Source organism: Phyllostomus discolor, chromosome 5 (assembly GCF_004126475.2).
Source record: "Phyllostomus discolor isolate MPI-MPIP mPhyDis1 chromosome 5, mPhyDis1.pri.v3, whole genome shotgun sequence".
NCBI lineage: Eukaryota > Metazoa > Chordata > Mammalia > Chiroptera > Phyllostomidae > Phyllostomus > Phyllostomus discolor.
In genome coordinates, this window is record NC_040907.2 from 13,857,729 (window position 1) to 13,884,725 (window position 26,997).

Here is a 26,997-nt window from a genome sequence, read left to right on the forward strand (position 1 = left end):
GCAGGACCTCGTCGCTCACTCACTTGGGGGAGGAACGTTGGAAGAACTCCCTGTCCTCGAGTGGGAGGGGGAGTGTGTCCACTCTGGGCCGAGACGCTGGCCCAGGTGCGGATAGTGGCACCAGTGAGAGCCTCCCGTGGCTGTTTCCCTCCGGGCAGCCCTGCCTCCCCTGCCCCTCAGTAGGGGCTGGGGCCCCGGGGGCTGTGCCCCCCGCTGGCACAGCTGAGGGGAGCTGGCAGGGAAAGGTGACGGAAGCAGCCAGGCCTGGCAGAGGGGAGCTTCCCAGAGCTGGTGGGGAGAGGCTGCCCCGGAGGACGGTGGGGCCTGGGTCAGTGGCCCTGCTGTGCTGGAGAGCCCCGGCCTGAAGCGGGTCTGGAGCCCAGATAGCCTGTGTGGGCTGAGAGCGTTATGGTGCCGCAGGGTCTGCCGTCAGCCGTGCTGCTGCCCCGCGCCCTGGCCGTGGGCACCCCACACAGCTCTCTGAGCCCTTGTGTCCTTGTCTGTGAGATGCGGGGAGTGGCGGTGCCTCCTGCCTCTGGATTAATAACAGCGACCCACGAAGGCCCCTAGGGGGTGCCTGGCGGAGACGAGACGCAGCAAGGGCTTGCTGTTGGCTTCCCTGGGCCTGACCGAGGAAGCCCAGCTGCCTCGGGAGGAGGCGGTGCTTCGGGCCGGACGTGGGAGCCCACGGGCAGTAGGAGCAGACAGTCTGTGGGAGGGCCCTGCTCCTGACCTGTGGAGGCTGTCGCCTCGGAACAAAGCTGGGAGGCCTGACGATGGGGGCCTCTGAGCCCCGAGTCTCGAGGGTCAGGCCTGGCTCGCTGAGTGACCAAGGCCAGGTTTGTGGGCGCTTTCTTAGCCTACCACTCAGGGGGCCAGAGGAGATAGGATCCCCTGGATACCACAGGGCTTCCCCTAACTTTCTTATCAGAAGCTTTTCCACAAGCCTTCCTGGGGGTGCAGACACAGGCTGCCAGGGAGGGGGGAGGGAGGTGACAAGGCTGAAAGGTCCCCAATGTGAGATCCTGGGCAGCCGGCCAAGTGCAAGTGCTCTGGGGCCAAGCTCACCTGCCCTGGCTGTCCTGCACGCCCCTGCCCATCCCCCACCCATGCGTGCCTGCTGCCAGCCGCTCCCACCCAGCCGCCCTCCACGGCCCAGCCCCGGGTCTCTCACTCCAGAAAGTTGCCGTGCTCTCTGACTCCCGTGGGTGCTATTTCCAGGCAGTGCACGTGCCGAGGAGATGGGCTTGGGGGCAGCTGGAGGCCCTGGGGGCCCCGAGCTGGGAAGGGGAGTCCCCAGGGGCTCCGGAGCTGTCTTCACAGACCTTTCAGCTGTTAGAGGGGTCTGCCCAGGACTCGATCCAACCGCATCCCGTGGTGCTGGCTGCAACCCCCACCCCGACCCCCCCACACAGCGCCCTCACCCGCCACCGCCGACATGACGTCCAGACAGGGCCCTCCGAGATCTGCCCTCTGCCCTCTCCTTCGCCGCATCACCCCCTGCCTCAGACTCCACTCTCCAGGGGCTCAGACCGCCCCCACGCTCCACTGGCCCCAGCTCCGGGCCCAGAGGGAAGAGCAGAGCAGGGCCTGCTCCCCGAGCCTCTGGTGGGGCTGTCCCCAAGGCCCGTCCTGCCTGTTTCCCGGACAACCCCTGCTTGTGCTTGAGGACATTCTGAGCTCCCACTCAGAGGCCACCTTTTTCAGGGTGTCCCCCTTGGTGCTTGTGCTAAATTCCCCATCCTGGAATTCAGGGGGCCCCATAGCCGTCTGTGTGTGTGCACCTGCCTTGCCCTCACCCCAGGGCCAGGTCATAGTCAGCATCTGTGGGGGACTGACCACCCGATGGGCCCCCCCCAGGGGGGCCAGAGCGCCCCGCTGTATGCCATTATGCTCGTTACCCAAGTGGAGGAATGGGATCTTGGAGAAGTAACGGAACTTACCGAGGTTCTGCCAGGGGACGGAATGGGGCCGAAACCGGGCCGTCCGATGCCGGCGCCTCAGCTGCGCTGGGAGGGCCCTCGGGGGCGGGGCCACCGGGAGGCGGAGGACCCTGCAATCGTGGCCTTCGAGGCCTTCCTAACCCGGCGTTCTCCAAGTCCATCGGCGTTCTGACACTTCAGATGCCACCTTCTCAGTGAGCCTTCCCTGTCCCCACTGCCTACAACAGTGCCGGTCACTGTCCGTCCTCTCCCTGCCCTCCGATTTTCTTCCTGGCTCTGCTCACCGTCTGAGTAAGTCACTCACGGGTCCGTCCCCTCACCCGCTCCCGAGCACTGCAGGCGGGGGCCCTGGCCCGTCCTGTTGGCTGTCGGACTCCCAGGCCCAGCAGCAAGCGTTTGCTGAGCACGTGACCCCTCCTGTGTGCCCGGCGGGGACTGAGCTCTTCACGTCTGTCACCCACCCCCCTCCCAGCAACCCTCTGAGTAGGAGTCGAACTTGTTTTCCCGACGAGGGTGCGTGGCCCGAGACAGGTCAGCTGGCTGGGGTCGCCCACAAGCTGCGGAGCTGGGGGCTGGGTTTGTCTCATCCCAAAGTCCTCACCCTTGGACCCCGGGCCTCAGGCGAGGAGCAGGCGCCCACAGAGGGCCGGCTGGCCCGGGGTCATCCAGCCAGCCCCAGCCAGAGACGCAGGCTTTATTCTCCCCGCAGCCCTTATTCTCCCCGCAGCCCCCCGCCGGTTTCCCCTGAGGGCCGCGGGCACAGAGCAGGTTGAGTTTTCAGAATCTCATCCTGCCCTTCATTAGGCGCGTAAGGACTGCAGCCTTCGTTACTGCCCACGGCTTTGCTTTTTTCCCTTTAAACGAGCACACTCCTTCGGCGGCTGCGGCGTCATTAGTTCTCCGGTCCCATTGCTGCTGGGGGCTTCAGACCGAGGTCAGGACCCTCCAGTGGCCCCCGCTGGAGCCTCTGCAAGCTCCTGATCCCTCGCAGTTGTTAGAGCTCTCAGGTGTGTGCCTCCTCATCGTCCCGAGGAGCCCGTGGCCTGGGCCACACCAGGGGACCCAGCGTGCGTCCTCCCAACTCTGTCCCCGAGACCCGAGCTCCAGCACTCGGCCTTCTGGCCATGTGACCTGGGACACGTCCCTTCCCTCTGGGCCTCAGCCTCCCCACCGGTACCGGGGAGGTTCCGAGTCCTGGGTGCCTGATGGCTCCTCCAGCTCGGATGTTCTGGAACAGTGAGGCCCAATTAGAAACATAATATGAGCCCCTGTGTAATATCAAATTTTCTAATATCCACATTCAAAGGGTGAGAAGGAACAGGTGAAATTAATATAAATGGTGTACTTAATGCATTACATCCAAATTATTTTCCTTTTCACGTGTGATCAGCATAAAAACACTAATGAGACAGTTCCCATGCTCTCATACTCGGTCATCTCAGTTCCGACTGACTGCCTACACTTCAGGTGCCCGGGAGCCCCGCGCTGTGCTGGGCTGGAATCCCCACCACCTCCCGCCCCAGCCTCCGCTTCCACCCACCCAGGACTGCGTGGCTCCTGCCCATGGCCGAGGGCCCCCCGTCTCTCCTGATTCCTGCCCCGGGGTGAACGCCAGCCTGGACGGCAGTCACAGGGCCCACGACACCAAGAGTCCGCTCCTGGGCCGGCGGAGTCCTGCGTGGCCTTGAGGGTGCACCAGCCGAAGCGGCTATCCCATAAAGCTTCCCTCGCTGCCAGCTCGGGCGGAGGAGACGGAGGGCAGGAGGCACTGCCTTCCTCCTCCCCCAGGAGGGACGAAGTGGGGGGAAGGAGTGTCGGGGGGCAGACCTCAGAGCCCAGGTCCATTTTATCAGGTGTGTGTCCCCTCAGGTCAGACTCAACTGAGCCGGGCGCTGGGCTGAGCCCTTAACATAAATCTTCTCTTTTTACCTCCCAAGAGCCGGGTAGGGCTGCACCCCGCCCCTCTGGGACAGCCACACCCAGGTGCAAGGAGCTGCAGGAGGGGGGCGGGGGCTGGAGACAGAGCCCCCTTCTCCCACCCCACGCAGTGCCCTGAGCCCAGGCCCCCTCCTCAGCCCCTGGACCTCGCCTGTCCTGTTCCTTGCTGGGGCCCCGGGCCCCACGCCCACCGGGCCCGGCACGAAGCCAGGAAGTGCAAATGGGCAGGATGAGCGTCTCCCTCGGGGTCTCCTGCCCCGTCTTCCTTGGCCTGCCTCTCTCTGCCCCGCCCCCCCATCCATCTTCTCCTGCCTCCCACTATCTCCCTCTCCACCTCTGCCCTTGGCCGCTGGCAGTCCCTACCACTGCCAGCCCCTCCGCTGGCCTGCCTTTGGCCTGTCAGTCTCTGTCTCTCCATGTCCCTCTGTCTCACCATGTCCCCTCCGGGTCTTCTATTTGGTTCCCTTCCTGTGCCTGCTGTTCTCTGTGGCTCTGTCTGTCTCTCCCTAGGGCCCCTGGCCTCACCCTTGCTCCCCCGACCCTCTTTCCCTCTTTCTCTCCAGTCTCCTCCCGCTTCCCTCCCTCTGTTTCTTCTCTGTTCTGGGACCCCTCCCCCCCACCCCTCTCTGCCTGTCACTTGTTTATGCCTCCTCTCCCTGAGCTGCAGTGGAGCCGGGCTCCTCTCCACCTCCCTCTCGCCTCCTCCTCCTCCTCCTCCTCCTCGGGAAGGCAAGGGGAAGGCGGCGGTGGCAGCGGCAGCCAGTGAGAGGCCCCACCGGATGACAGCCGAGCCCGAGCATCCCTCGGAGCTGTCACCGAGGAAATCACACACCAGCGCCTGAAATTCAAATTAGAGTTTTGCTGAAGCTGCTAAAACTCATCAAATACTATCTTTGAAGTTCCCGAGCAAGCTGGCCATTGCTCTTAAATGAGTCCCGGTTGGAAATGAGATGGTGGGCAGGGGGGTTGGGCAGGGCCCCCATGCCAGGGCCTGGGAGTGGGACCCCTCTCTGCACACTCGTCTCCCCCTGACGTGTCCAGCACCCCGAGGTCATCAGGGGCTCCCTCTGAGCCTGCTCCCTGGGTCAGCCCCAGCCTCACCTAGCCCACATCTGCTGCCTCCACCTCTCTCCAAGGGATCCCCGAACTGCGGACGACGTGTGGGGAACTGTGAACTCAGAAGCAGAGGCAGGAGCCCTGGTGGGCAGAAAGCCTGGGGCCCTGGCTCTGCATGTCCAGGTCGGACTGTCCGGGTCCTGTCCCCCTGTGGCTCCCTAGCCGTGTGACCCAGAGCACTGTCCCGGCCCCTCCCGGGCTCCTCCGTAGGTCCCAGTAAGGGCACCTACCCACGGAGTTGGGGGGCAGAGAGGCGGATTAAATGGGCCACCACAGGACAGGAGTAGCACCAGCTCGCCGCTGCCGCTCCTTTGCTGTAATGACGGCAGCAGCACACGCCGGCGCGGCCCGTCGTCCTCCCTGCAGCCGGCGCCCACCAGGCTCTGCTCTGCAGGCTGTGTCAGTGTCACATCACTTCCTCCTGGGAACAGCCCCGTGGGGACGCTACCAGCAGTGCCCCCCCCCCACTTCTTGGGTGAGGGAACGGGGCTGGAGAAGTTAAGTAGCTTGTTCACAGTCCCCCCCCAACAATAGTACCCCCATCCTCCCCTCCCGGCGCTTCACAGTGTCCCCAAAACCAAGGGCTGGGGTTTGTCCTGAACCTGCCCTTTGCCACCTGCTTGCGCTTAAATTTCCTTCCCCCTGGCAACACTCTGCTCGCCGGGCAGGCCCAGACGGTTTTCTGCTTGGGAACTTTAAAATAAAAGCCCGGGCGGGCATCCTGTTTTCCGCTGACTGTAGCAGATGACCCCTGGGAAAGGCAGAAGTAACTGAGCCCGGGACGGGAAGATGGAGCCCCGAGGCCCCAGGGAATGCCAGCTGTGTTTGGAAAAGGTGCCCAGGAGGGAAGGATGGCGTTTGTCGCACTGGCCCTGTGCCTGGCGCTTTGGAAGGACGGTCCCCCGCTGAGCATGCCAATATGAGAAGCCCACTGCACGAGAGCAGCTGGCCCTGGGCTCTCTGGGACAGGCAGCCCAGGGGCTCACCTGAGCCCCAGGAGTGGCTGGCTACCTGTGGCAGGCCCTCCGGTGCCTGCAGAGCCAGGTGGGCACTGAAACCACAGGAGTTGGTGTCGGAACCTGCCAACCCCAAGCTGCCCTGGGACCATCCGTTCACTAGGCAAGTCCTTGGTGCTCCCCGCGCAGCGGGCCCAGCCTCAGAGAAGATGCTGAGCGGCCCTCTGAGCTCCCGGTGCCCGGAGAGGAGTTCTGTGATGGCAGAAGTCCGGGAGGCCGAGTGGCCCGAGGACACACCCAACGCCGACGGCGGAACCAGGGACAGCTTTTTAGAGAACTGAAAGTTAAGTAAGTTGAGGTGGAGTTCGCCGGGCAAAGGGACGGGGCAAGGGGAAGAGGAAGACGCTGGCCGAGTGCTGGGCCGGGGAAAGCCAGGGAGGCCGCCGCCGGCTGGGGAGACTGGAAATGGAGAGCGGTTGCGGCTCCGAGTGGGGAAGCAGGAATGGTGAGCCCCATGGCTGACACTGTGCGCAGGAGCCAGACACAGAACTCTCTTGGTGGGGCGCTGACACAGAAGAAGGAACTTCTGAAAGTTTCCTGAAAACTCACACTTCCAGGGGCTGGTGGTCAAGTTCCGACTAACAACCTTCCTGCTGCGTGAGCACCCACTGTGCGCCTGGTGCTTAGTGCCGTGCGAACGAAAGTGACGGCCCCCAGAGGCGGCACCTCTGGCAGAGCCTTGCAGCCCTGAGTGTCCCGCAGGCTCCGAGCTCCCACAGCTGCCAGGCCACCGTCGCTGGCTGGGCTGCGACACACACCTCCTGATTCGGACGGCCACCACAGGCTGCTCTGGTGACCAGGGCAGGACAGGGGCTTTTCGGAGGAGGAAGCTGACACCAAAGCGGGGGAGGCCTTGCTCACACAGGAGGCCAAGGTCACACGGGAGTCCATGCCAAGGCCAGACCTCAGAGCCCAGGCTTCCCCAGCCAGGGAGCCTCAGACAGAGCGCAGGGTTCTTGGTCAGGAGCTTCCCTGGCAGCCGGTGCAACAGAACGTATTCAGTGGACGCGTCTCTCCGATTCCCCCGGTGCGCCCGGCGCCGAACTGCACGTTTGAGGCTGTGCGGAGGGGCAGGGTGGAGCTGGGGGTGGGCATTCGATAGGACCTGCCAATCATCAAAGCCATTTCGGAAGGATGCGGGGGACAAGTGTGTGCTCTGCAAACGGAAAGGACAATCTGAACGATGGGGAGACCACGGGGGGTGCAGACTGGGAGGGTGCCTGGGCCCCCCACCCTGGACCTTAGTCTCCCCATCCTTAGGCTAAGGGGACTGCTGGAGCCGTCTTCCTGGGTCCCCATCCTACCCTTCTGCGCTGCTCGCTGAGCCTGTGTGAGTGTGCACGCGTTCACAGGCGTGTGTGCGGCCGGCACGCGCACGTGTGATGAGCAGGAGCTGCTGACAAGCGCCCCAGGTGTATTTCAGGGGCCGTTAAAGCTCCGTGTTTAATGGCTGGAGCCACAGTGGTCACGGTTGTCATCGGGGATTTCACGGTCTCGTTTACATCTTTAGCTTCCTTCTTCGAAGACGGCTTCATCATCCCCAGCCCCCCAGCCCCTCCTCGGCGGTGGGGGGAGGAGGCAGGGCCAGAGCGCTGAGCTCCCACATTGGGGTTCAATGCTCCGACTGGGGGACAGGCTAACAGAAGAAGCCCAAGCCCAGACTGAGGGCTGGGGCAGGGCCTCGGGTGGGGCTTGGGGCCCCAGCCACCACGTGGAACCAGCAAGCTGCAGGGGAGGTGGGGCCAAGAGGCCGATCTAAAGTGTGGAGATGGGGATCCAGGGACAAGCAGCAGGTGAGACCCAAAAGGCAGGAGGTCGGGACTGGGAACAGTCAGAAACTCTGGGAGTTGCAGGCGTGGGGGCGGGCAGCAGTGAATTCCTGGCCCCACTGGGCAGAGCAGCGCCTCTCTGCCTCCTCTGAGAAGCCTCCTGGAGCTGTCAGGGACCCAGAGACTCGGGGCTCCTGGGAGGGATGGCCCCGGCTGGAGAGTCACTGAGCAGGGCTGGCACGCAGCCGAACCCGGAACAGCCCCCGGCAGCCGAGATGTCGCGGCGGGATGTGGAGGCGGTGCAGGTAGTCAGGATACTTGAATTCCTCACCCATGCCAGCCACTCACCCTGGAGTGCGGCACCCCCTTTATAAAGCAGGTGGCCAGAGGACATCCCCAGTGTGGTGGGTGAGGCGGAGAAATAGACACCCACCACACTCTGCTCGGTGCCGGACGGGAGGAGGCCATACGCCCCGACACTTAGCACACGCCCCACCCTTCTGGGGTCTGTCCCAGAGAACTGAGGGGGTGGGGGGCAATCGAGGGGCAAGTGTGAGGGTACTAGGGGGCCCCCGACACAGACGGCAGGGTTTCAGTTTAGCGAAGGCCTCAAGGAGGAGGTAATAGCCAAGCAGAGACCAGAGGAAGTAGAACTGAGCGCCCCCGGCAACCCCCCCATCCCCTCTCCCGAACCCCATGAGGGTGAGGGGAGGGTGCCAGCGGGAGGGAGTAGCCGGTGGAAGGCCCACGCAGAGAGAGAGAGATTGCCGGTGCACGCAGCCACAGAGAAGAGAAGCCAGACCACGAAGATCTTCAGTTCTCAGGCCAAGGGGCTGGGCTTTCTCCTGGGACAGCGGGTCGCTGCAGGGGGCAAGCAGGGGACTGTTGTGCTTTAGAAAGACCCCCTGGCTGTGGGTGAAAGCGGGGTTGGAGGTGGGGCCCTGGAGGCCGGGGGAGGGGGAGGTGATAGAATTAACGAGAGAGGACGGGGTGGACTCCTCCGGCTGCTCTGCTGGGGGAGGCCGCAGGGAAGCTGAGCCCCTGCCCATCTCCAGGTCCAGGCTGGGGCCGGGCTGTCTCCACCTCATCAGCACTCTCTCCACAGCCCCCAGCTGTCACCAGCAGCCCCAGGAAACGTCCCCTCTGAGAGGCAGAGGCGGGGGCCTGATGGACCTGTCACCACGGTGCCATCCCGCCCCGCCAGCCCCCTCACCGGGTAATCTGCTTTCACCAGGAACACTGTTCTTCAGCCTCCCCAGCTCCCAGCTCCGAGCAGGGGGGCGGGGTGCGCGGGGCTGAGCGGCCGCCTTTCTTCCCTGAACAAATGACCTTGGGCCAGGCTGGAACGGCTTGGCTGGAATTCAAGCAGCCAGGTCCCCGGAAGCCCGGGCTCTCGGTCCCTCATCCGCTCTCATCCCAGGGAGTAAATCTGCATTTGGGACAATTCCAAATTAAACTGGACTCCAGGGAGCTCCTTCTAGGTGACCCCGGGCCACCGATGGGTCTCGAGCTTCCGAGGTACACTCTGTCTCTTCCCTGAGAAGCCTGCCTGGCCTGGGGGGACACACAGAGTCTGAGAGTCAGACACCCTCGGGCTCACGTCCCAGCTGCTTCCCAGCTGGGTGGCCGTGGGGAAATCGCCTGCCCTCCCTGGGCCCGGGGCTCCTCTCCTCCTCCTGCTCAGGAGCGTGCCACAGCCGCCCTTTTGACCCTGCAGTGGCTTGGACGTCCCCGCCCCGCTGCGGCCCCGCTCCCACGGAGTGATCTGTTCTAGGTCCGGCGGTACCATCAGACCAGGGGTTCCTGGGGGCAGGGGATGTGCCCCGTGCCCCCCGCCCCCCATCCCGACACCGCCGGGGCAGCATGGGATGGCAGTGAGAGGAGGGTTCTTCTCTGACCACAGGACAGAGAGGCAAACGGGTCCAGAAGCCGGGGCGGGGTGGGGGCGGTTGCGCACGTGGAGCACAGGGGTGGCAGCCCTCGGCGTGCGGTGCAGGGATGAGGCGGCTCAATGCGCAGGATGGCCCCACCCGGGACCAGGCTTCCTCCGGGCTGCGGTGACTGCGAGGGTCGAGGGTCGTGGTGGCTGGGGCTCAGAAAGCTTCAGCAGAGGTGCCGGTGGGCGTGGCCTCGGCAACGGTCCTGACCCGGCCCCGGCTCCTCCCATCCGCCCTTCCAGTTGGTGCCCGAGCCCCTGCCCTCCTGTCACACCCTCTGCTTCCGCTGTTTTAATGAAAGTCAGACAGGGATCTGTGGAGCTGCTTAGCATTTCAATACATTCAATATTGGACATTATCCAGTCACCCTCCTAAAACTTTTCCCTGCTCTGGAGAGGTGCCACCGACATCCACCCACCCTCCAGTGCCACCCACACACTCACACCCATACAGGCCGCCCCCAGCCAGCCGCTGTCACCAGCCATTCTGTTACCCACCCACACGCACTGTCTCTCTGTCCCCCCCTCCCTCCCTGCTTCTCTGTCTGTCTGTCTGTCTGTCTCCTGCAAACCCGGAGCTGCTCCCGTCTGTCAGAAGGTGGATGTGGGCTCCTCTCCTAACAAGGCAGAACGACGATAAGGTTATTTTTTCATCAGGGATAGTAATGCTCCTCTTTCTGATAATGAGCCACAGCCTGATCCCTCCTGCTCCCTGAGGAAGGGCATGGGGCTGGGCGGGAGAGCTGCGATGCAGGAGGACCTACTAAGTGCCAGGCACCATTTTGGTCATCACCGCCCTCAAGAACGGGAGGTGGTGTCCCCACCTTATGGATCAGGCCCCCAGGCTCAGAGAGGTCCGGCGAGCTCCCCGAGACACACAGCACACAGGCAGGGCTCGGTCTCAGACGGGAACCAGTTCTGCCCCTGAAGCCCGAGGTCCTTGCAGCCCTCCAACAAGCCTAGAGACGTCCCCTCAGCGGCTGCCCGGAGGCCCTGTCCCCCTGACCCTCCAGAGGGAGGCGCTGCTCTATCCCACGGCCAGGCAGGGCAGTCAGGCGCAGCTCTGACTCAGTGAAACAGCCAGGGTCCAGACAAGGCCCTGAAGATCCTGAACTGGCCAGAAGCTCCCTGCCCCACCCCCTGCTGCAGCCCAGTGGTGGCCGGTCCTTGGGGCCATGAGCTCCTTCACTTTTCCCCCCAGAAGTCTGAGGGGCTCAGAGAAGGGCCGCACACCCCAGGGCTAACCCACAAACCAGTGGCCCCCCGGGGCACCTGCTCCCTCCCTCGCCTCCGGCCCGCTGACATCCCAGGCTTTCCGCTCTTCTGAGCCCTCAGCTCGCTCCCCGCTCCCAGCCACCACGGGGGCTCTGGAGCCACGGACCTAAGCATGACTCCCAGACAGGCCACTTTAGTAGCTGTGGCATCTGGGACAAACTAGGTCACCACATCTGATCCCCTCATTTATGAAGTGCGGATAATAACAGAACTTACCTCAAAAGGCTGTTAGGAAGATTAATAAGAACAGTGGGCATTCTGTCACATTGCCCTAGATGTTGAGAGCCTTCCCCCGCGCTGGTCGGTGTCCCAGACAGGTAACAAGGTGTGTCTGGAGTCGCGCAGGTAGGCCGTGGCCGAGAGAATCTAGCCCCGCTGCCAGGTCTGGGCCAGGACTCAGAGGGAGCCTGGGCAGAGGCGGAAGTCCTCACATGGAGGGCCGCCCGCGTGCAGGTGTCGAAGACGCGGTGCCAGCCAGGGCAGAGGCCGTCCGTGCTCTCTCAGGAAGGCGGGATCCACGTGTGGGTCGGGTAATCACACGTGTGCAGGCGGGGGAGCCCACACTGAGCCCAGGGTGCAGAGAGCGGGGAGGTGGTGACTGGCGAGGGTGCAGATCACCGGGACAGACACCTGCAGCTTGATAAGGCTTTGGGTCTTCATCTCGAGAGAAGAGCGGAGGGGTCTGGAAATCAGGAGGGGAGGGCACAGACAAGAGGGGACCAGGAGCCTTGGCACTGAGTGGGCTTTCTGGCTGCAGCGTGCTGCGTGACCCAGGGGCCCGAGTATGCAGGAGGCCAGGGGCGTGGCCAGCGCAGGTGCCCCAGTGAGAGCCGACAGGGACTCAGACCAGCCTGGTGGCAGAGGCGCGGAGCGGATGCATGTAGGATGTGGTTTGGTGGTAAAATCCGAGGACTTGGGACGTGCCAGACACACAGCTGAAGGAGAGGGAGACAGAGGGACAGAGACAAAGGTCAGGTTCCTGACTTGCATGGCTGGGTGCAGGGCGGTGTCAAAGGAGGACGGGGCCCGGGACAGAGAGTCGTGGGGTGGGGTCTGGGGCGGGTGGTGTGTCAGGGACCGTGGAGGTGGTGATGGACGAGGAGCGATGGAGAGAGAAAGATGTCTTCAAGGAGCCTGCTGAGACGGGAGGAGAGAGGGAGAGGGCAGTAGGCGAGGGGATGAGGGCTGAGGGAGGGCTGGTTTAATTCAGGACAGAAAAGATGTGAGCACGAGTGACGGCGCAGCAGCCAGACCGGTGAGGCCCGTGGCATCTCGTCGTATTTCCCGTCCCCTCTGCTGCTTGCCCGTGGTTCCAAACCGGGGAAGCAATTGATTCTGTGTAAACAGGAGGACACAATTAGTCTGTGCGTGCCTGGCCATTAATAAGCTTCTTATGTATTTATAACAACACCTCACTTACCCTCCGACCTGAGAACTAATATCCTGAGACCAGCCGGGAATAAGCGGAGGAGACCTCTGAGCAGCCACAGTCATTGGCGCTAGACTCCCCTTCCTGACTCCTGGGGACGTTCCTCACTCAGAACTCACCCACTCTTACCCCACCCGCAACTCGAATAAGCGCGCAGGGCTTCTCAGTCCGCCTGAGAGTAGAAGCCGCACCTTGGGAGGCAGCCGGAGGCTGTCAGAGGCAGGAGCCCTACAGTGGAGAGGCGGCAGCTGGCAACTTCAGAGTGAGGACAGACCCGGAGACACTACGAACACAGAGAACCAGGTCCTCGAGAGGACAAGGGCGGATAGGCCCACCCACCTCCACGGCCCCGAAGGCACCTCTGTCTCATGCTGTCCCATCAGCAGCAGTTTGGGACAAACCACTCAGCACTAGGAGCTTTCCCACACCCAGATGCAACGGTTCTTTGTTCACAGGGACAACTCCAGGAGCTAAAGTATGTTTGGTATTTTCTGCTTACAGAGAACTTGACATTGAAAACAAATTTTAAATTGTAATTTTTACTTTAAGTTTTGGTGCTTACAGTCCCTGAAATGTTCCCTTATGGGGAAGGGGCCTCCTCGTGGGGCCTGCCTCCCGGCAGGCAGACTGGAGCGAGGCCCAGACTGCGCCCTCCGGGCCCAACATCTCGTCCCCGCACCTGGTGCCGCGCCACAGGGGGGCTCGATGCGGGGTTGTTGAATGAGTGAATTGATTAACAAATTAATCTCACATACCAGGCAACAGCCACTCAGCAACTATATTATTCCATTTAATGTCACCTATTTCTTTCTGCTTTTCACAATGTGGCTACGAGGAAAAAACTTGACTTTTCTACGTGGCACACACGGCATTTCTGATTGGTAGGGCTGCTGTAGATGCTCCGGCCCTGCCTGGCACTGGCGGTGACGTGCACGGTTTTCACACGTCCCTCCGGTCCAGGGGAGTCCCTCCCCCGTGACATAAGCTACTTCCAGACTCGTTTCTGGGGCCACCTCCCCTCCAGCCTGGAAGGCTTCTTGGGCAGGGCCATATCTGACTACCTGGGAACCCCAGCGCCGGCCCAGCGGAGTGCCAGCCCCACGCTCCCTTCCTGCCACTTAGAACTGGGGGAAGCAGGCAGAGGGGTCCTCTGTAGAGGGGAAATGGAGCCCCCGTCCAGGAAGCCACGTGGGCCTCGTGCTGGGAGCCTGGCTCTTGCGAAGACCTCCAGTGGCTCCATCACCCAGCTGGAAAAGAAGGGGAGGTTTCTGTGCAAACGTGGGGGCTGCCCTGCCCTCTAGTACCCTCACAGAGTGGGCCAAGTAGAGAGGGGGGAGGGGGCTAGGGTCGGGGCTTTCTCTGGAGGTGCCTGGGCTCTGCTGAGACTAGCTTAGTGGGGCAGCTTCGGACAGTGCAGGGGGCCCGAGCACCATCAGGGTGGCTCACGGGTGAGTGGACTTCACCACTGCCCACCGCCCCCATCACACACACCCACCTCTCCTGCCAGAACCACCTCTTTTACCAAAGTGGCACCCTGCATGGTGTCCTCACCTGCACAATGGGCGAAACCCAGGTGTGGTTGGCTCCACCTCTACCTAGGGATACAAAACCCCAGCCCCTGGAAAGGCCTCCCCCTGCAACACGTACTTCTGGGAGCCCTGGCCGGAGCAGCGGCTGCCCACGATTGCTCATGACTGCATCCTGACTCTGCGTTTTTCTGCCCTGCCTTTTGCGTGCCCCCAAAGCCCCAGGAGTGAGGTGCCAGCCGTGGCCTCTTCCCTCTGGGGAGACCTGAAGGACAATCTGGAGTCCTGTGGGCCGAGGCCACTCCACCCGCGGGTTCGCCCACCCTGTAGTGTTGTTGCCATGTTTGCGTTAGTCGCCAACTTTAAATATTAACAGACACCGCATAAAAAGTCCAGATATACTACCTCTCCTGAAAACGCAGAAAAGTGGGCTCGAGTGCCCATGGCAAGGTTGGCTGGAGCTGGGAACACTTTCCTGGCAGGGTCCACTAGGGTCCTGCCCTTCTCCCGTGGCCCTTCGTGTTTGCCCTCTGGTCTAGTCCAACCCGCTGCCCGTATCCCCCGCCCTCCACAGCAACCCGGACAGCCTCTCCCCAGTGTCCGCCTGAGCGCCTCAGCTGACGGGACTGGCTGCATCTTTGAGGCCGCCGACCCGCGCTCTTGGCAGAGGGCTGCCGGTCTGGGCTGTCTTTCCCGTCCTGTGATGCAGACGCACAGGGGAGAGTGAGCTTTAGAGCCGGTGGGTCTGGGCCGGAGCCCCTCTCCAGCACCTGACCCCACTGTCTGATCTGGCAGACGACGGCCTTGCTGCGCTTCAGTTCCTTTAGCTGCACTCCCCTCGGGGCTGCGTGACGCTTGAAGTAGAGCACGTCTGTGGAGCAACTAAAGCAGGGTCTGGCCTGAGGCGCACGCTCCCCACAGAGCCTGTACCGTGCCACGGAACCTCCCGCCACGGCCCCACTCTGCCCCAGGGGGAGCACGGCGGCTGGGAGCGCCGTCAGAGGGCCCTGAGCGAGCGTCTGTGCCCGGCAGACGTTGCAGGTAGGGTGAGGACTCGGCCCCAGTGGGCCGCCCACACCTGAGGGCCAGCTCCTGGGAGCTGGAGACCTCTTACCTCCTTGCGGGACAACGTGGGCCACCGGGGTCCACACCTGGCGGGATTCCCCCCCCCCCCATCCCTGCCCTCCCCCCACAGCTTTCAAGGCAGGTAAAGCAGGAAGTGTTAATCACCGTCATCCAGGAGCAGCTGCCATTACCAGCCACCTGGCTGCACGCCCAGCAGTGGGAGGGGCGCCCTACCTGAGTCCTTGGATGTAATTGTCACCACAGCCCCGGGACATCAGTACTATTGTCCTTGTTTTACAGACAAGGAAGTTGAGGCTCAGACAGATTAGGAAACTTGCCCAAGGCCACAGAGTCTGGATTTCACCTTGTCTGTCTTGTCCCAGAGCTTGTGCTCTGGACCACGGCCAGACCAGGGTGGCCCCCTCATGCCCCGTCATAAGGGTGGGGGAGGGGAGAGAGCTTTTACCTGAAAGTTTGTCTTTAAGTGGGTCTCTGAGCCTGTTCCTGGACTAGTGTGTGTGCATCTGAGTGTGTCACGGTGCGAGGCACTTTGTGTGGGGGAATGAGTCTGAGCCACGTAGAAGTGAGTGTGCAGATGGGTATCGCCCTTGTGTGTGCACATGGGGACTTCTCCCGGTGGGTCTGCGAGTCCTGGTGTGTGTGTGAGGGGGCAGTCGTCCTGTGGCTCCGGGCGCGCTGGCTCTGAGTCCACGTGCGAACATGGGGCGCAGAGAGCGCGCCACCTCTGAAGGTGCGGGCAGGCGAGTGCAAGCGTGCGCACGTTCATTGGTGGTGTCCGCCGTCCCGGTGTCAGCCTTGCGGGCTGCGTGCCCCCCACCCCCTCGCCTCGGTGCTGATTGGCTCGGCGCCGTGACGGGCCGGCCCCCGCCCGGGGCGGCGGTGGCGGCGGCGGCGGCGGCGGGCGCGGGTGCCCGCGTGTACGCCGTGAGCCGGCGTGTGCGCCGGTGTGTGCGCCCGGCCGCTGGGTGTGCGGGAGAGCCAGGGAGCGCGCCGACGCGCGGGCGGCCGCGGCCGAGCCCGAGGGTGAGCGGCACCCCCGCCCTCCCGGCCATGGCCCCCGCCCGGGGCCGCCTGCACCCGGCGCTCTGGGTCGTCACGGCCGTGGCGGCGGCAGCCACCAGCGTGTCCGCGGCGCGCGGCGAAGGTGAGCGGCGGCTGCGGGGCGGGGGCGGGGGCGGCCGAGGGACCGGGGGCGCGGCGCGCGCTGCCCGAGGCTCAACTTCCTTTCCCTGGATCTTGAGCGCCAGCGGGGCTGGATCCTTGGGCGTGGGGGAACAGGGGTTGCACCGCGGGGATACCGGAGGTCAAGGGACAGAGGGATGGAGAAGCGGACAAGACTGGGGGGTGAGGGAGAGAGGCACCGGGTACTGGGGGACAGGGCTGAGGGTTAGGAGCTGAGGACGCAGAACCGAAGACCGGACACTGGGGCCAGAGACAGGATGGGAGACAGCAGAGGGGACAAGAGGTGTAGAGGAGAGAGGGGACTGAGAACACAGGGGACGGGGTGGGGACCGAGAACAGCGTGACAGAGGGACACAAAGATGCAGGATGAGATTCAGAGAGCTGAAGGAAAGGGGGGCAGGGGACGCATTGAGAGATGGGGACCAATATCTGAGCAACGAGGCCCAGAGAGGACAGGACAGGGTTTGGGGGAAGACGGAAATGAGGGGCAGGGAATGAGCCTTGGCCGGGCTGGGGTGCAGGGCTGGAGGACTGAGGGGGAAGGAGAGGCAGCAGCTGGGGCATGTTGGCTGGTAGGGAGGCAGCTTCGGTGGGCAGGGAGGGGCGGCCTTGGGAGGAAGGGCCAGTGAGGAGCCGCCTGAGGGGTTAGGGGACGACCTGAGTTAGCAAGGCTCAGGAGATCAGGGTCTTGTCCAGAGGCAAGACTGGGCCAGCCCGGTTACTCGGGGACGGAGGGGAAGGAGGCCGGGTTGTGAACTGAGCCAAAGGGTCTGGTGGATGACCTCCTGGTGATGGCAGGGGATGAGGCAAGCTGGGAGAGGACATCCATCAGGCTCCCCCAGCACCTAGGCAGGGCCTCATTCACACACCCCCCCCCCCACACACACACACAGGATGCTGCCCCCATCCTGGATCTCATCTGTTGCCCAGAGGAAGCTGGACCTGGTGCGCTGTGCTGGCTCCTGGCCGGTGTCCTGGGTCCAGAGCTGGTCTCACCCTGGCAGAACGAACTTCCAGGTTTGAGGGAGCTTCAGGGACAGTGTTTGTCATGCACACTCAGATACACCACAGGCCCACTCCACCCCCCACACACACAGCTCACAGAGATCCCTCGGTACCCTCAATCACACACACACACAGACACACAGCGGGATTCGCACGCATAGACCCAGGCCTATAGAGACTCACATGCATGGGCAGCCCCTCCGCCCACTGTCAGATGCACAGAAATGCAGGCAGTACATGCATGCACACACATACATGTACAGAGGCGTACGCTTGAAAATATGCACATTCGTGGGCGGACGCCACACATGAGAAGGTCCTCAAACTTGTATTCGTGCCCCTGGAAATGGGTGTGCATAGGTGAATGCAGACTGACACAGGGAAACGCAGAGTCTCCGGGGCGTGGGTCACACAGGGAGCAGGGACCGCGGCAGGGGGCTGAACAGCCCGGCTGGCTGGGGCCGGTAGAGCTGTGGTCTGAGAAGCAGCTCTCCCGGGGGCGGGTGCCGGGGAGCAGGCAGCCTCTTCATCAGCTGGCAGGACTCTGAGGGGACCTACATCAAGGCTCTGGGCGTTGGGTGGTGCGCTCCCAATTCCTGGATTCAACTCTCTCCTCGAGGAGGATCCGGCAGCCCCCCAGAGTGCAGGCTGGCAAACGCCCGAGCCCCCTGGGGAGGGGCCTTTGGGCAGAGGCCTCTGGCCTGAGAGAGGATGTGTCGGCGTCCGCTGTCCCGGGAGGAGCAGCAGGAGGAGCGGCTGGGTACGAGGCGAGACCCATGCAGAGAGGGAGGCAGGGAAGTCCGAGAGGGAGGGGGGAGGGGCGCGTGGTCCACACCTGTGTGGTCAGCGCAGCAGGGTGCCCACAGCTGGGTCGGGGAGCCTCGCGTGGAGACCTCGGGATTGGGTTTCGAGTGGGACAACCAGGAGTCCCTCCCAGCCAAGCTGGCGAAGAACCAGGATCAGCCGTGGAGACCTTGGACCTTGAGGAGGGGGCTCCGTCCCCAGCTGGGGTCCCAAAGGTGACAGTGCCCCAGGCTGGTCAAGTGCCCCCAGGCCAGGTCCCCCCCCCCCGCCGGGCAGGGGGTGGGCCCCGCACCTGCAGAGATGCCAGGCTGGCAGCCCTTTGTCGCTCCGCGGCGGGGGCTACCCACCACTTCGGGTGGTCTCGGAGGCATCCCCGGCCACCCCGAGTTCTCCAGCCTCGCCATCATGCGCCGTGTCCTCGGGGAATGTAAATCAATTTAAGTATTAGTCTCAGCGAAATGGAATGGGGGAAGGTGACGGTGCTGGAGAAAAAAAGAAATCGCATAATGCCTTCCACAGTCGAACAGGAGAGGCTCCGGAACTGCCCCTGCCTCTCAGAGTGGGAGATGGGTCTGCTTGATCCCCCAGAATGGCCAGGGTGGGGGGGTGCGGCCCCAGAGGGAGGGTGTCCAGGAACATCCTGCAGGTGAGGAAACTGAGGCACAGGGGGGTTAAGTAATTTGCTTTCACCGAAGGCCCTAAGAGACCATCTGGTCCACCCCTTACATTTGCAAATGGGGAGACAGGCCCAGAGGAGGGAATTGACGTCACAGACGTCACACGGAACCTCAGTCCGGCAGCACGAGCGGCAGGAGAGAGCCCGGCCCCAGTGACCAGAAGGGCGTGAACCTCCTTGGGGACTCGGGCCCCGGCCAGGTGGGCTCAGGGCTGGAATTCTCTGCAGCCCGAACGAAACCTCCAGCCGGCCTGGAGCTGCCGGGAAAGGGAAAGTCATTCTGTGTCCCCCAGACAGGAGTGGACACGACCTAGGGAAGAGGAGGACAGAGGGAAGAGAGAGGAGGGGAGGGGGAGAGCAGGGTCTGGAAGAAATTAGAGCAAGCAGCCCCGGAATCCTGTGGCTCTTCCTGAATCCGATAGCATCGACTTTTGACTTATCTGTGGATTATCTGTGCCCCCCGGCTGGCTGATGGAGAATCTGCTGCAGATGGGGTGGGGCTTCCCAGGGGAGGGCAGGGCCTGGAAAGGGGGTCTGCGGGCGGCTGCCCCTGGAGTCCGTGTGTTCCGGGGAGGAGTCCAAACGGGGGTCGTTCATTCAGATGCCCCCTGCATGGGGGCAGTTCTGGGCTGCACGGAGAAGGGCCCCCCAGCGCTGAGACCCCACCCAGGACGGGGGTGAGGGTGGGGGGGCCCACAGGCCTCCTTCCTCGCTGTCTCCCCAAACCAGGCCCTGCTGGTCTGAGGGAAGCTGCAGTGCAGCCCCCTCTCCCTCCCACCCGGCAGCGGGAGAGAGCTGGCTGACCCAGTTTCCTTCCCATCGCCGGAGAGGGAGGGAGGGAGGCGGGAGGGCTTCTGTGCCCGTGCCCCTGGCCCTGGCGTGGGGCCGGCTCCGGGAGGGGAGCTCCCTCTGCGACTTTGGCTCCATCTCCTGGTCCTGCCTGGCCTCTGGGGACCCCCGCAGGAGCCCAGGGGACCCTCCCAGGTTCTGCAAGCCCTCTCTCCAGCCAGCCTCCCCTGCACCCCCCACCACGGGGTGGGAAGGGCGAAAGGAAGAAAATCAGTGAACAAGAGCATCCTCACTCCCACATTTCCCGAGGACACTTGTCTCCATCTTGGAGGGGCAGGCACAGAGCTATGCAAATCTCAGGTGGAGAACCCCCCAGCCCTCCTTTGGGAGAGTTCCAGAGGGTCCCGGCTTTAACCCTCTGTGACCTGTCTGAGCCTGCCCGTGGGGTTAGTTGGAAACCCATGGCTGCTGGCTGGGAGAAGGGGTGCACGGGAGGGAGAGAAATGGAAAGCCCTGGGACTGTGGAACCAAAAGCCCTTTCGGACAGCTATCACTAGGGAGCGCAAAGGAAGCAGGGGCCCAGAGAGGTGCAGGGGCTTACCCAAGGACACACAGCAGGGAGAGGTGCAATTGGGATTCAAGCCCTGATTTCTTAGCAGTTTAGGGAGAAGCAGGAGGGGCAGGACTTGGGGACAGGGAACTGGCTTCGGTGAGGCACTGACCCCAGGCTCTGTAGTTGACCCGCACCCACCCTGCGATACTGTTGTCCCCACTTCACAGGCGAGGAAATGAGCACCTCCTGGATGGGCTCCGATGTGAGCCCAGAGGTGTCTGACTCAGCTTATGGGCTCTTTTCCCTACCCTGAGGGTCTGCCTTAAAAATAGACTTGCTTTCCGGCCAGCACGCCTTCCCCGCCTTCCCCACCGTCCCCACTGTGGGCCCAGCCTGCCAGGCTGGCGGCAGTGACTGCGGTCGGTCGCCACAGCCGGGGCGCTGAACGCCCGCCCTGCTCGCGACACTTGGGGTGCCCCGGGCACACTCCCGAACTCCCCCGAGGCTCCATGTGTTCATCCGTAAAATGGAGACAAGAATGACCACCCCTCAGGGTGGCTGTGTGGGTCACAGATGAGGCATCTCAAGCTCCCCTTGCAGAGCTCAGCACACAGTAGGTGCTCACAGAGCAGTAGCTCTGCTCCCCTCAGTCTCTCCACATCAAACGTGCATGGAGGACCTACTAGTTGGTGGTAACTTTGAATGCCAGTACACTCCGAGGGCCAAGCCAGCCTCGCAGCCCCTGGGAGTCAGAAACCACCGCCACTCCCTTGCACGAGGAGGAAACGGAGGCTCAGGGAGCAGCAGGGACTTGCTCAGGGACACACAGCTCTGGAGCCCGTCTCAGCCACCCCACTGCTGCACCAAGCGGGCAGCCCGGCACTCGGGCAGCTTCTGTTCTGGGAGTTCAGGGGGTCGCGCTGTGGCCGAGGTGGTAGGGGAAGGCTCCGGGGAATAGAGAGCGTGAGCTGAGCCTGGATGGACAGGGCGAGTTGGCGAGCACACGGGGACAGGGGGCTGGCGTGTGGGGGTGGAGCCCTGACGGGTGTGGCCGGGCCGGGCTGCTCCGGGGGGACTAGGGAAGGCGGCCCCAGCGGTCTGACGTGCTCTTGTCTCCTGTTTTGCAGTGAACTTGCTGGACACGTCCACCATCCACGGGGACTGGGGCTGGCTCACGTATCCGGCTCACGGGGTAAGAGAGGGGCTGCGCGGCCCGAGTCCTCCCTCTGTGAGCGGAGACAGGATGGGACTCAGAGTCTCACCACGTAGATCGGGGGGGAGCAGAGGCCCAGAGAGACGGCAGGACTTACCCAAGGGCACACGGTGATTGGAGCCGGAGCTGCTGGCTTCTTCACAGCGCGGTGCACACAGAGCCTTGAGATTATAGAACCAGCTCCGGGGCTGGGCAACAGACCCTTGGTGTCCGAGGCCCTGGATGTAGGATTCTGTGTCTGTGTCCTGGGCCCTCGGAGTCATGATGCCCCGCGACTGGGCCCAGGACAGCCTAAGACGCATCTGTGTCGAACAGGGCCGGAGGGCCCTCTCGGGCCTTTTATGGCCTCAGGGTTGGTCCCCTCCCTCACAGCGGCCCTGACAGGAACCCCAGAACCCCGCTTGCTTCGAGTTGCCATCAGAACCATCTAGGTGGCGTTGCCAGTCCCCATCCTCCGGTGGCCCAGCCCTCAGCCCAGCTGGCCTCCATGGTAGCCAGGGCTCTGGGCTCAGCCCATCAGGTCCCTGTGGGTCGTGTGCTCATGGGAGACACCCCTCCCACCCGGAGAGTGGTCACGGCAACTCCAGGGACAAGGCTGCATGGCCTGCTTCCTCTGCTTCTCTTACCCAAATCCCAGGAGGCAGGCCAGTGAGGCCAGAGCCAGCGTATGAGTCTGGCGGGGTCCTGGCTCCGCTGCGGTCGACAGGCTGGGTGGCCCTGGGCCACCACTTCACCCCACCCCACCCCGAGTCTCACTTTCCCGTCTGCAGAAAGGGGCATGCACGTGACAGCCTCGTGGGGTTTGCTGCAAGCGTGAGGGGAGATGGCACTGGGTCCTGGCCCTGTGCCTGGCACCTGCTGAGCCTTCACTCGGTGCATCGTTGTCCTCATCATCATCATTAGTGTATGTCACGGTTCTACCTCACACAAACTTCCTCCTACAAGTGTGCTCAGGGACACACCCACACTCACACACCCCTGCCATAGAGACACACAAATTCTTCCACAAACACTTCAGCTTCTGTGGCTCTGGGGACAGAGGGATGATGATATTGATAATAGTACCAGGGACAATGGCACCAAGCATGCACATTTGTGGAATACTTCTTTACTTTGGGACGGGGCTTTCATCCGGGCCGCCTGTGGCCTGTGGCCTGTGGCCTGTGGCCGAGGTCAGGCAGAGCCCTGGCCCTTTCCCTGGGGTGGCCCCAGGCAGCAGTGAGCTGAGTCCTCTTACTGGCACCAGCTCTTGTGCACCAGGCGTCAGCGAGCTGGAGGGACAGGCTCCAGGCCCGAGAGCCAGCAGGGACCCCCTCCTCTGGCTGGGCAGGTGAGCCCTGCCCCGAGACCAAGGCTGGGTCCCTGGGGTGCCCCTTGACCTCCCTGGGCCCTAGTGTCTCCTGCGAAGCGCTCTTCCTGTGGGCCCTGGCCGCCGTCTCCCGGGGATGAGAGTGGGTGGAAAGGATTCCGGCCCTGCCGGTGGCAGGGGGCAGACCTCCGAGGAGGTGACCGCCTGGCTATTGGCCGGGTCGGCCTCCCCCCTGCCACCCTGCACAACTAGGAAGGAGGGGCCTGGCTCCAGGTTGGCCCTGGGTGTCTCTGTCCCTGTGTGCCGCTCCGGATCTTAGGACTCGGTGTTCAGAGTCACGGAGTGGTGAGGGTTTTAAGCAGGCGAGGCACATGCCCTCACCGGTGTTTTGCGCGATCACGCTGCCGATTCTTTTGTTTGCAGGGCGCTATGAAACACGGCTCAGAGCTATCTCATTTCATTTGGGAGTTAGAACAAACAGTATCTTATATTCACACAGCTCTTAGCCAATTCACAGATGTTATCTCATTTAATCCCCACTAGCAGCCCTGCGAGCCGGTGCAGCCGCCCCATTGTACTGATGAGGAAGCCGCGGCTCAGAGCAGTGGGAGGGAACCTGCTCACCATCTGGCAGGTTCCAGGGATGGCCTGAACCCAGTACCTCTGAGCCTGGGGCCCGCGTTGAGTCCCTCCTGCCCTCTCTGGTCTCCGTCCTCAGTGTGAGGGCCGGGCGGCAGCGCTGCGTTGTCCTCTGAGCCAGGGACCACCTCCCGTCTCTGTGGGGCTCGCCCAGGCACAGAAGGCTGGATGAGACCCTGGTTCCCAGGCTCCAGACCTTGAACTGGTGCTGGGCTCCCGGGTGAAATATGCAGACTCGGACGCCCAGGGCATCCGGGGAGGAGTCTGGGATCTTTGGGTGAATAAACTTTCAGGTGAGTCTCCTGCCCAGCTGGGTGGGGAGCCTTCGGAGACTGTCCTTGAGGTTCCTTCCACCTGTCGGGTCCTGGCGTCTGTGAAACGCCCAGGGTACAGGGTCGTCCAGGGCTGTCCCTGGCATCAGCGAAGTTACCGGATGATCAGGCAGGCCACGCAGCCTGAAGGCCAAGGTGATGGGTCTGGGCAAGCTGACGCTCTGCCTCCTGTCGTCAGCATGACTGAGGCAAATCCCTTCCCTCCTCTCAGCTTCCTCGGTTGTAACGTGGGGACGGTAACAACCGGCTCCGTGCCGTTGTCACCTATGAGACACGCGTGAAAAGGACAGTTTCCCGGGAAGAAACCAGAGGCTGTGAGAGGTCGAGCATCTCCCCTGAGGCCGGGGGAAGCCTGGCCGCAGAGCCCATGCCTTTAACCAGGCTGTGCCCCTGCCGTTGCGCCCCTCCCTGCACACACTGGGTGGGCTTCACCTCCCGAGTTGACCCCTGCCTTTGAAGAGAGGACACATTCCTTTCCACTGTCTCACCTGATCCTCACCACCCCCTGGAGTAGACGCCATGGGCAGGCTTTAGCGCCGCCCCCCGGGGCTCAGAGAGCGGGTGTCGAATTCCCAGGGCTGCACAGCTGGTTCCCTGCATTCTGTTCTGGGAAGAAGAGAGCGTTCCAGAGCAGTGCTGGACAGTGGGGGGGAGTGGGGGCTGGAGAGGCCCCCTGCACAGGGTGGAGGGCCCCAGGCGGAGAGCAGGGCTGACTCCACCTTTTTTCTAGCCTTCAGGAGTCCGTGCCCCTCTGGGTGTCCGCAGCAGCCCCGGGGCTGGGGGGGGCGGGGGGCCAGGTCAGGCCTTCGGCATTGGCGGGGCAGCTGGAGCAGATTGGCATAGAGCTGATTCATTTATCCCGGTCCCCAGCAGGAAACAGACAAGGAGCAGCTGGTTGGCTCTTTGGTGCTCCATTAATTGTGACAGTGACTTTAACCCCAGATGTGACACCGCACCGCCCGGAGGCCCCAGCCGCAGTGTGGGGGACAGGTCAGGGGTCCTCTCGGGGTAGGTGGGGGTTGCAGGAAACACGACTGCCTTCAGGGGAGGCCGGCACACCCTGGGCTTCTCAGGGCAGGTGGTCCCCAGAGGCAGACACAGGTGGGCTGGGAAGATGCTGCCCGCTCAGCATCACATCAATCACAGCGGCCCCATCCTCGGGTGCCTTCCTGTGCCAGGCCCAAGCCAAGCACTTCGCAGGCTTTTCTGTACCCTCTGAGGGCTCTCTGAGGTGGGCCTGTCTGCGCTGCATTCCACAGGTGCGGGTGCTGAGGGTCAGGTCCACACGGCCGGCCACGTGCGGTGCAGCAGAGGGGCTTTCTCGGGCAGGAAGGACCCGAGGTGCCCGCAGTCCTCGTCCTAGCCCTTGTGGAGCAGCTCGGAGCCCCGCGGAGTCTCGGGGCTCCAGGAGGAGTGGCGGTTTTGTTTTACCCTGTACCTCTGCCTCTAGTTCTTTTTCTCATTTTTTTTTCTATTACAGTTGACACCTGATATTGTTTTATATTAGTTTCGGGTGTGCCGCGCAGTGGTCAGACATTCATACAGTGTACGAAGTGTTGCCCCTGTAAGTCCGGAGCCCACCTGGCCCCTCACACAGTTATCACAATGTTATTGACTCTCTTCCCCGTGCCGGGCCCTACCTGCCCGTGACTGCTTGGGCCGCCAGTTGTACTTCTTAATAGCTCCACCTGTTCGTCTAGCCCCCCCACTCCCGTCTGGAGACCCTCAGTCCGTTCTCGGCACCTGTGAGTCTGTTCCTGGTTAGTTCGTTTGTTCACACTGTTCTTTAGATGCCACATCTACTTGTCAGTGAAACCACATGGCTACCACCCTCCTCTGTCCGACTCACTTCCCGAGGGGTGGTCCTCACCTCCTCCCCACCCCCCCGCTCATGTAATGGAAGCTCTAGTCCAAGGACAAGTGCACATGAAGGCCCAGGAGAGACGATCCACGGCGTCTCTGGGACGGGGACCCCGAGCTCTTCTTCCCCATCTGCCCTCGGCCCCCAGCCCCTCCCCGGGGTCCTCAGGGACCCGCTGAACTCAGCCCACCAGGGACTGCTCCTCACTAACCAGCATCCTGCAGGTGAGGAAACGGGGGCCCAGAGAGGGGCAGCGACTTGCCCAAGGTCACCCAGCAGGTCAAGGCCGCCCCTTCTGCGTGACTCTCTGGTGTCTGACCCGGGCTGTCGGATGCTCGCTGGTCACTGCTCGCACGTCCAGCCCCGCCGGGGCTCTCCCCTCCCCTGCCCCTGCGAGGGGTGCTTGGGGGCAGGGACTATTTCTGCTGTATTTCTTTCTTCAAGGGGTGGTACAATACACCTAACGTAAAATTCACTATTCTTGAAAATGTTAACCATTTGTAAGTGTGCAGTTCGGTGGCACGACACCCCCCGCCCCGCCCCCTGTCCAGCACCAGATGTCTTCACCTTCCCAGAGTGAACTTCCTCCCCATTGCACTGGGGGTCCCCGTTCCCCTCCCCCTGGCCCCTCCCTGGCAGTCACCGCTCTGCTTCCCGTCTCTGCGAGTCTGACTCCTCTGAGCGCCTCCTGCCCGTGGGGTGCTGCTGTGTTTGTCCCCTGTGTCTGGCTGCCTGTACTTTGTGCGGGGGTGTCAGGGTGTGCCCGTGCTGCAGCCGGTGTCAGATTGCATTCCCTCTCGGGGCTGGATGTTACCGGTGGTCTGGACAGACCGCATTTCGCTTCTCCGCTCGCCCGGCAACGGGCATTTACGTTTCCACCTTCCGTCCACTGTGAGCACGGACGTGCAGAGTACCTGTTCGAGTCCCTGCTCTCACTGCGTTTGCGTGTGCACCCAGAAGTGGGGTTGCTGGCCTGTACGCGTGCGAGGCTTCCCGTGTCCCCACATCCTCACCGACCCTTGTTTTTCCCGTTGTCCTGATAATAGCTCTTGGGTGTCAAGTGGCGTCTCGTTGTGCTTTTGACTCCAACTTCCCTAACGGTTAGCAACGCCGAGCATCTTTCCATGAGCTACTTCACCATCCGCACATTTTCTTTGGAGGAGTATCTATTCGAGCCCTTTGCCTGTGTTTAAACAGGGCTCTTGGTGTTCTTGTTACTGAGCTGTAGGAGTTCTTTATATGTTCTGGATATTAACTCCTCCTCAGGTACATGGTTTGCACCTACTCTCTCCCATTCCGCGTGTGGCTGTTTCCCTCTGGTGAGAGGGTCCGGTTTATGTCTGAATCAGCGATGCCTGGCCGGCACCTGGCACCGGGCAGGCACACTCGACTTCCCCGCACCCTGGTGTTCTCTTGAGTGCGGCCCAGGCCAGCCCGTGAGCCCCCGGCCCTGTGAGGGGGGCCGGGGCACCATCATGAGCGGCAGGGCAGGGAGAGTCCCGCGTCAGTCACTGAACTAGCACCAGTGCAGGGGGCGCTGCTGAAGGAGTTGAGGTTCGGGCACGACACGGTCAGGTCTGTGCTTTAGAAAGGTTCCTCT

The 26,997-nt window shown here is 62.8% G+C and overlaps 1 protein-coding gene across 1 annotated transcript in view; it reads left to right on the forward strand.

Annotated features, from left to right (window-relative positions):
* Window positions 1-16,051: 16,051 nt before the first annotated feature.
* Window positions 16,052-26,997, forward strand: part of EPHA8 (EPH receptor A8) — a 33,555-nt gene continuing 22,609 nt past the window's right edge. The window contains exons 1-2 of the mRNA XM_028512471.2: window positions 16,052-16,178; window positions 21,171-21,235. Coding sequence (XP_028368272.1) covers window positions 16,085-16,178; window positions 21,171-21,235 — 159 coding nt within the window. The 5' untranslated portion in view covers window positions 16,052-16,084. The remainder of the gene's footprint in view (window positions 16,179-21,170; window positions 21,236-26,997) is intronic.